The sequence below is a fragment of the Alligator sinensis genome, unplaced genomic scaffold (genome assembly GCF_000455745.1).
Source record: "Alligator sinensis unplaced genomic scaffold, ASM45574v1 scaffold148_1, whole genome shotgun sequence".
Taxonomy (NCBI): Eukaryota; Metazoa; Chordata; order Crocodylia; family Alligatoridae; genus Alligator; species Alligator sinensis.
In genome coordinates, this window is record NW_005842407.1 from 1132298 (window position 1) to 1141634 (window position 9337).

The following is a 9337-nucleotide window of genomic DNA, read 5'->3' on the forward strand; positions in this document are numbered from 1 at the left end:
GGGCTCTTTAGCCTGGAAAAGCGCAGGCTCAGGGGTGATCTGATGGCCACCTATAAGTTTATCAGGGGTGACCACCAGTATCTGGGGGAACATTTGTTCACCAGAGCGCCCCAAGGGATGACGAGGTCGAATGGTCATAAACTACTACAAGACCATTTCAGGCTGGACATAAGGAAGAATTTCTTTACTGTCCGAGCCCCCAAGGTCTGGAACAGCCTGCCACCGGAGGTGGTTCAAGTGCCCACATTGAACACCTTCAAGAGCAAACTGGATGCTCATCTTGCTGGGATCCTATGAACCCGGCTGACTTCCTGCCGTTTGGGCAGGGGGCTGGACTCGATGATCTTCCGAGGTCCCTTCCAGCCCTAATGTCTATGAAATCTATGAAATCTATGAGTTGAGCCACAGTCCAACCCCTGTACAGCCTGGCTGGAGTGGGATAGGAGCAGGTCTGGAGTTCCCCTACTTCTGGGTCAGCCAAGGACAGTAGAGACAGCAGCAGCCACAGGTGGGGGAGCAGGAGACTGGAAGAGGAGGAAAGGGGAGCTGCTGCAGAGCACAGAGGGGAAGAGAGTGTCAGGGGAGAGTTATTACCTGATTTGGGGATTTTAAGAAGTCCCCAACTGCTGTTCCCATGATGTGGTCTGAAAGCAAGGTGTGACTGCACCCCCTCTGAATCTGCCCCAGTTAGGTTGTATTTTCAAGGGGAAGAAGGACAGTCACTTCCCCCTCGGTCATTTAGTTCCTGTTCCTCTTCCTCTCCTTGAAGCTTCTGTAAAGCTCAGGCTGGTTTCTCAGGGTTTTCAGCTCCCAGTGGGGTCTCCCACACGCCCGATAGGAAGGACTCTATTAGTGGCCACAGTCACCCTTGGCTCCAGGGGATGGAGTGGTCTACCCTGAATGTGACAGGACTGTAAGGGATCTGCAGACAGGCTCTGAATGGCGTCCGAGATCACCTACGCAGAGGTGAAGTTCAAGGACCCATTACCTTCTGAAGAGGCCAAAGGTAAATACCCAACAGGGGAACGGGGCTAAGGGGGCTGGGCTGGGGAATGGGCTGTGGAACCTATTATGTTGAGTGCTCAAGTTCCAGCCTGGCTCTGAGAAACAATTGACACAGGTGAGCTTATTACCGAGAGAAGTTAATCAGAGGTATTTCTTGGATAGAGGGAATTGGGAATGTGCCTCCTTGCAGGGCCTTTGCAGCCCCACACTTTTGTCTGTCTGTGAGCTCTGAAGGAAAGGATCAAGGAGGAAAGTCTTGAGGAGACATGGATTGAGGGATCTGAAGCAGTTCAGGGATCTCCACGGAGCAACCAAAAAGGGCTAAGAGGTACTGTGAGGGGCGTTACTAGGGACACATGCAGGGATTGGGACAGAAAAGTAGGTCTAAAGAGTAAGTGGACCAACCAGGGGGAAGACTTGGCAGGCATGAGCTTTGCGCTGTCTGTGGTGCAGGGAGGGCGTGCCACCACATTCCCTTAAAGAGGGCTAGGGCCTGGTAAATGTGGTGCTGTTTGAGATGGGAGCGGGGAGGATATCATAAACCCTGATCAAATTTAAATTCTAGTGTGAATTTGGAGAGATCCGGGAAGATTTGGCAATTCGGACGTAGACACAGCTTTAAATGTTTTTTCTACAAACCTCTAGGTAGCAGATGGCTTGTGAATGCTGCAGTGTTGGGGTGCATGGAGTGTCCCAGGGGACCATGGGGGGCTCCCCAACGTGCTCAGCAGCAGACCTGGAAGTGGACCAGATGCACTTCCGGTCCACTTGCAGGTTTGCTGCTGAACATGTGGAGGGCCACCCCCCTGTGGGATGCTCCACCCACCCCAGCATCGCAGCATTCACAAGCCACGCTGGTAACCTTGAGGTATGTAGAAAAAACATTTAAAGCTGTGTCTATGTCCGAATTGCTGATTCTTTGAATTAGCATCGAATCTTCAGATTCAAATTTGGCTGAATTGAATCAGGGACAGTGATCTGAATCAACAAATTGAATCACTGTCTCTGATTCGGGCTGAATCCAAATCCGAATCAAATAGGGCCCAACTTCGCACACCCCTAATGGCTGCTTTATTACAGCAGACATCTGTTTGCTTTATGGCAGAAAAATGTGGGCAGCCACGAACTTGCCTCTTCCTTTCCCTCAGTGCTCTCTTTGCTGGTGCCCTGCTTATCCTACCTGTAGTACACAGCGGGCATGTCTGCATGTTCATTAATGCACTGTAATTACAGTCCATTACATTTAGTACCTGTAGTAACAGGTACTAACTTAATGCACCGTAATTGGCGTTCCTGCGCATTAGTGTAGATTAATGCTTTTTAAGCGACATTAATGCGCATTAGGCTAAATCTACTGCACATTAGCTCATTAATACGGATTTTGCCAGCTGCACTAATGTGCAGTAGAATTAGTCTAATGTACATTAAATGTCTCATGTAGATGCATCCATTGTGTTATATCAGGTGAAGGAGGAAAGCAGACTAGAAGAAATCAATCTGCTCTGGGATGGGCAGAGGATACCAATTAACTCCAGAGAAACTTCTCCCTGTCTGTATCAAGGTCATTGTAGAGTGTGGTGGTTCTGGGCTCTGCCCAGGGAGATGTGGGCTTTCTCAGACCCTTCAAACTCTGGCTATTTGCTTGCTGGAATAGTAAAGTTTGACTGAGAATGTGACCATGCCCTGAGGCTGTCTTTGAGCTGGCTGCAGCTCCTGGATAAGGTCTGGTATTGTGTGTGGTCAGGAGGATTTTCCCTCTGCGGCACATCCCAAACAGACTGGGATTTTCTAATCAGAATTGATGGTTTCGGGATTTCTTCACCCTTAGCACCGAAAGAGAAGAGCCCACCTCAACATGAACCCTGCAAACCACCCCAGTGGCTCCTGTGGTTGATCTCGGGGCTGTTGCTGTTGCTGTGTGTTGTTCTCCTTGTTGTCTTCTTTGGTAAGTAAACCCAGGTGAATTATCCAGGGAGGGAAGGGAAGTGTTTAGGAACGACACTTAGAAGGCAAACAGCTGAGAACTGAGTGCATAAAACTGAACCAAGAGGGAAATAACATGCTGGACAGAAAGAAAACCTATCATGGCTGGAGCAGACTATCAGACAATGACAAGTATCCAAACAGAAGGGCAAGCCAGGAGTCTGGGCCTAGAGAAAGGACAGGAGAGCACTGTGTAGAGAAGAATGCCTCACATTTCCTAGTGTGTTAAGAGATGCACAGTGTGACATTGTAAAGCTCCTGTGCTATAGCTTGGGTCAGTTCTGTATAGCTCAGGCAAGCACCTGCCCTGCAGCACTTGTTAAGTGCACTGACCCAGTTACTACCAACCAAGGCCAGCTGACCCCCAGCCCCTTCCCTCTGATTGCTTCTGGGGCTACATTTAAGGAACTCCTCCAGCACCTGAGCCTTGCTGCATAACACAATGGTCTCCAGTGTCTGAACAGCCCCTATCCCAGTGACTTCTTTGGCTTCCCTGGTTCCTGACCCTGCCTTTGGTTTGCTCCTGGATTTCAGCTTCTGGATTCTCCCTGTAGATCTGTTTTCTGACTCCTGTTCCTGGATTGGTTTACTTTTGGACTTTGCCCTACAGATTATCCTCTGTACTTGGTGGGCACATGCAATTAATGCAAAGTAACAAACTCTGGACCTTATTGCCCTGGAGTTTATTACTCCTGGGTGTGCCATTTGAACATGCACCCAGGATCACAGCACACTGAGCTGAGTTGGAGCAACCTGCTCTGGCTTCAGGTCCAGGGGTTCAGTCTGCCTGTCTGGAGCTGCTCCCCACTAGTTCAACATGCTGCAGAGGGGCTGACTGGGGCACAAGGGTGCTCCAGTTCAGGGCTAGCCAGAAGGCAGCCCCCCATGCTGAAACACCCTCATGTCCCAGCCAGCTGAGGCATTGTCTACTCATGTGCTGCTGTGGAGTAAAAAACTCAGCAGCAGGACAGTACTTGTATTTACAAGTACTATCATGCTGCAGAGTTAATTAGTTTACCCCAGCCTAAAAGGGGCACATGTGTAGTACCTCAACGTAAACATCTTGCGTAGACATGCCGGTAACTAGGTTTCTGATTCCTGGCTCCTAATCCTGGCTTGGCATTTTGGCTCCTGACTTGTGGCTTCTGACCCTTACCCCTGAAATCCCCAGCTCCATGACTGGCTTTATCCACTAGGCTGGCTGGCCTGGTGAACTATGACAGACATAGAGAAAGTCTTCTTGGAAATATTGCGTATTGAGGAATTGTGGCTTCCCAGTATGGATTGGGCCAGGAGGAGCTTTGTGGTGTGGCAGAACAGGAACAACGTTAGCCACAAAACCCTTGCAAAAGTAGTAGTAAGTCAGCTACCTTTTACTGTAAGGAGTTCTTTCTGTAAGTTTCTGTACATAATAAAAAATCACTTGCACAGCACAATTCTCATCAAGATACTACACACAGGTCCACCCTGACTTACACACTCCCCTATAATGCTAACATCAATGTTTTATTTCAAGACATGCATCATGCCTGCATTATTATGCTCTGGTACAGTTACACACCTTGTTGTAAGTAGTTTGCTTCATCAGGCTGGATCTGTCCAGAGGTGGAAAAAAAAGCTTGTAGATTCTAAGGCCAGAAGAGATCATTGCATCACTTGGGGCTGGCCTCCCACATCACAGAGACCCAAAAGTTTCACCCAGTTTCCTATGCCTGGGTAAGGCACTCAGTCTGGCAAAGCAACTCTAATATTCCTTCATCCTATGCACCTACAGTCACTCATACTGCAGATATGTTCTTCTTTGTCCTGAGCTATTTGATCTTTCCTTTCTGCTGCATTAAAACACATTTAGTTGGAATGGGCCCAGGTTACCAAAGACTGCACCATTGTTTGTCCTCTTCCTCATTCACTATTTTGCCCCTTGTTGTATATTTCCACATGTTCCATTTGTCATGTGTTGCTTTTTCATTTCAAATGGCCACCTTCACATGGCATAAATCAGGATGTGTTTTTTGTTAATGATTACCTTTTTCTTAACTGTAGACAAAGGGCTCTTTGGCCACTTAGTAAACACCCTCAGCTTCCATTCACATGGTCCTGTCTGCATTTTTTCTCTTTGGCAAAGGTTGCTTAGTTTTGGGAAATTGGTTCTTTGGAAACACGAGGTATACATGTGACTGACTGCAACCATCCTCTCTTCCTGGTAACAAATATAGAAAAGTTGTCATTATTGTTCCTTACAGAACCCTCTATTTCCTAGGCTAGGGCTCAGTTCCTCTTTATGCATCATAATGAGCTTTGAAATACAGCCAGTCCATGTTGAACATAGTACCTCTGTTTTCGGAAATCCCCATACATAGTTTCTAGAAAATAGAATGATGTCTTCTTACCAATTAAACTGGACCTCTAGAACATGACTCCCAAACTGAAATCTTCCTAACACCACTGTTCTTCTCTCCCCAAACTCAGTCAGGGGCTAAAGGTCCTGTTCTTTGGTCATATTTGATGGTCTAAATTCCTTAGGTTTGGAGGGTAGCCAGAAAGGCATTAAACTAACACCAACTGACCCTATCCATTCTCCCTGCCTCAGCTAAGTGAAGTAGCACAGTGCTTCGTGTGCATTAAACATTCTTTGCCTCTAAGGTTTCAGTACCTTTACAGCAAGTGATGGTGCCTTTACCAGGAGAGTGATCCTGCCATCCATTACCCACCTTCTCCTTGCTAAACAGACTGTGACTTGTGCGGTCAACATTTCAGTTGGGCAAATCACCCCAGCACGTTCGTCATATCAATTAGATCACTATTCTTATCAGCAGATGAGGATTTCTAGTCCCTCTTGCTCTTTACCTAGACTTCCAAGGTGAGTATAGAGTAACAAATGAGATGACATCACCTCTTCATGTCTTTGCCAGGTGGGTTCATTATGATCACGACAAGTTGTACATGAGTTGTTGCATATTTAGTGCTTGTGTCCTATATCCAATAAAGGAGCTACAACACTGGGTCAGTTTCTGGTCACAATATGTAGAACAATTTGGTTTGACTCCAGGGAAGGAGAAGGGGTGGGAGAAAAGAAAAATGTACTCACTCCTCTTTTCTTCTCCTTTTCCAGTGGTTCCCCATCAGCAGAACTGTGAAGAGCACAAAGCCTTACCTCAGAATATCTCTGAGTGGCTCTGTGCCGTGCGGATAGCTGAAGAAGAAGGTCAGTGACACTGTAGGAGAGGGGAATTACCGCAGCATCAGAAGCAAGGCTGAGACCTGTTGCACACCCAGAGTGAGACTGACAGCAAACAGCTATAGGGGCTGCAGAGACAATGTTGTGAGATGGATAAACAAGGAGGTCTCTTGAGCTGACCAAATGAAGGCCAAGAGAGAAGTAATGATGTCATCTGTTGGGCAAAGGGAGTTGTAAAGAAAGAAGAGGGTGAGGAGTCAGTGTGGAGTGGGCAGACACAAGGAATCAAAGGGAACCTGTGCACTTCAGTCTTCAGGTTGAGGAGGAGGAAATGGTCCCTGATACTAAGGTCCATTAGATTACTGATGAGCCTGTCCAGAGGAAGGGGTGGAACCACATTAACTGAGTCGTGTTGCCTGTGGGTGCATCTACATGTGCATATCAGTGTGCAGCAATAAACTCCAGTGCATATTGTGCCAGTTTATTGCTCCCAGGCGCTGTGTGTACATGTGCATCCACAATTGCAGCATATTGAGCGGGGTCAGAGCAGCCTCATCTGGCAGAGGATCCAGTGGGGTCAGCCTGTCTGCCTGGGGCTGCTCCGACCTGGCTCAACATGCTGCAGAGGGACTGATCAAGGCATGAGGGTGCTCCAGTGCAGGGCTAGTCAGCAGGCAACCCTTGCACTGAAGCACCCTTATGCCCCAGCCAGCTCTATCAGCATCTACACATGCGTTGCTGCGTATGAAAAAACTCTGCAGCAGGATAGTACTTGTATTTATAAATGCTAACCTGTGGTGGAATTTATTAGTTTCCTGCTGCCTAATAGGGGCACGTGTGTAGATGCCAAGATGTTTACTGCAGAACTAATTAGGCAACTGCAGTAAACATCTAGCGTAGATGCAACTACAGAAGGATTTGAAAGTGTGTGGCATTAGCATGGCAACTAATATCTGTCAGTCTGCACTTGGATTATTGACCATGTTGGAGAACAGCATCTAACAGCAGCACATCCCGTGTTCTACTTCTACTCTGCAACATAGCAGACTTAGAATAGATGGGAGTAACAACTCAGTATTGTCAAGAGGGAAGGAAGAAGATGAAGTCCAGCAGGGATTTCCTACATATACTGGTGAGCACACACGCTCCTTTTCTTTCTCATCCCACCCAGAGCGGGTCTGGACATGCTGTCCCAAGGGCTGGAAGCTCTTTCGCACCAGCTGCTACTACTTGTCCCATGATACTGCCAGGCCCTGGGATGCCAGTGAGAAGAACTGCATAGGGATGGGCTCCCACCTAGTGGTGGTTGACACGGAAGCTGAGCAGGTATCTTGTGCCCATTGCAGGGGAGAGCCTTTACCCCCTCCCTCCCCGCGCACACACTTGCTTTGGCATCAGGGTTCGGAAAAGTTTCCATGTTCTTTTAGTTAAGGGGTCCCTCACTCCAGCACTCACATCCTTCAGGGACACTACCTCATGCTGTCCGATCAGCCCCTGCAGTTGGTGAGATTGCATTTTGTTTTTTTCCAGAATTTTCTGCTCAACTGGGTGAAAGGAAGAGTTTCAGATCAGAAAGAAATAAGTAACTACTGCCTTGGTCTGAATTCTCAAGAAGTGGAAGGCCAGTGGTGCTGGGTAGATGGGACGCTGTATAATAAGAGTGCAGCGTGAGTAACCCCTGGGGATGGCACTGTTACCACCTCCCCCTGAGCCCCACAATGCTGTATATGGGGTAACGCACAAGTGTGTTTGCAAAGGTGGGTAAGGGGAAGGAGAGAGAAGTGGTGCAGGGAGAGTGCAATGTTTCCTCTTGAGCTAGATTTTTGCAGGTCCAGCAAAGAGCAACAGTGCTGGGGAATATGATCAGAGGCTACAAATCCATTTCAGGGAACAGCACAGAGGGGAGCAGGGGAATATCTCCTGGTGCCTCACACACTGCAATACTCTCCACTCCTTCCTCACCAGCCCCAGCACCTTCTCCAGGGATAAAACATCCACATGGGAGAATGTGAAATCTGGGACACTGGCCCCTGGTTCCCCACCTCAGTGGCACTGCTGTAGGCACAGACAGGGCTGGGCATTGTGGTGTAGCTCTGGCATTACAATCCAGGCAACTAAGGGAGTCAATAGCTCGTTACTGACCCATTGTGCTTTACCTCATAGTTGTTAATAATCATCTCTTCTTTTTAATGGTCATGCTAGTAATCCAACAAACCTATTTTAGGGCAATCCTGCTTTCTGTTAGGGCATCCTACTTCACAGTTCCTGCTGCTCTGCCTCCCCGCCCTGTGCCCCAGATGTTCATTTTAATTTTGAGCAGCTGGCCAGGACTGGCCTCCTAAATCTGGGACAGTCCCAGCCGAAGTGGGACGTATAGTCAGCCTACCCAGGGACCCATCTAACAGTGAGCTCCTGACACTGGGGTGTCTCCTGCAGGTTCTGGATGCCTGAGGAACCTAATTTCCTTAACTCGGAGAAGTGTGCCGTCATGCAAATGGGAGGGAACAGAGCCTCATCAGAGAAGAAAACCTGGAATAATGTCCGTTGTTCCTTATGGTGTCATGGAATCTGTGAAGCTGCAGCAATGAAAATTTGATCGGAGAAGCCTCATTTTGGATGTGAAGGCAGAGAGTCGCTCACTTGGGGCAGCTCCCAGGGAGATATGGAGGGGGGAGGGTTTGAATGAACATTGGTGCCTGGGCTATAGCCATGCACGGGGGCAGGGAATGATTTTACTATGTGCAGAGGCTTAAACTAACCAGGAAAATTATTTGGGGAAAAAAGGAAGCCGCTGAACATGTTGAAAGTGGACGGAAATCCATTTCAGTCAACTTCCACCTGTGATGTCTCGAAGGTGAATGGAGACTCACCTGAGTAGTGTAGAGGGATACTGCTATGTAATACATTATTACAGATGACACTTCTGAGGGTCGTGACTGCCTTTGCTCTTATGGGAGTGTTGTCCCCAACGGACAGTGTGAGTTCGTGCCCGGTGCGCTATTGCCAAAGAACACACAGGGGTGGAGGACCCAACTTAATCTTTATTGTTTCCAGTCTGCGCAGAGAGGGGTGCTTGGCAATCGTTTGCAAAGCAAGCACCACCGGTTTCTACCTTTGGGTACCTTTTATACATATGTTTGCAAGTGTATCGCTCAGTGATTGGTTACAAGC

The 9337-nt window shown here is 48.1% G+C and overlaps 1 protein-coding gene across 2 annotated transcripts; it reads left to right on the forward strand.

Moving 5' to 3' along the window:
* Window positions 1-828: 828 nt before the first annotated feature.
* LOC112551297 (C-type lectin domain family 4 member A-like) lies at window positions 829-9196 on the forward strand. Of its 2 annotated transcripts, XM_025211469.1 has the most exons (6): window positions 829-1006; window positions 2834-2950; window positions 6101-6193; window positions 7338-7492; window positions 7697-7833; window positions 8603-9196. In XM_025211469.1, exons 1-6 carry the CDS (start codon window positions 940-942, stop codon window positions 8760-8762), a joined length of 729 nt encoding a protein of 242 aa, XP_025067254.1. In that variant the 5' UTR covers window positions 829-939; the 3' UTR covers window positions 8763-9196. The 2 variants fall into 2 exon arrangements, with proteins under 2 accessions (XP_025067254.1, XP_025067253.1); XM_025211468.1 differs by lacking the exons at window positions 829-1006; window positions 2834-2950 and having other exon boundaries at window positions 5554-6193.
* The last annotated feature ends 141 nt before the right edge of the window (window positions 9197-9337 follow it).

What these genes read in the sequence shown, in the direction of transcription:
- LOC112551297 (XM_025211468.1), top strand. Translation starts at nt 5,872, where the DNA reads ATGACATCACCTCTTCATGTCTTTGCCAGGTGGGTTCATTATGATCAC. An exon ending in GCGGATAGCTGAAGAAGAAG is followed by an intron (nt 6,194 to 7,337) that starts GTCAGTGACACT and finishes CATCCCACCCAG; the next exon opens with AGCGGGTCTGGACATGCTGT. An exon ending in TTGACACGGAAGCTGAGCAG is followed by an intron (nt 7,493 to 7,696) that starts GTATCTTGTGCC and finishes GTTTTTTTCCAG; the next exon opens with AATTTTCTGCTCAACTGGGT.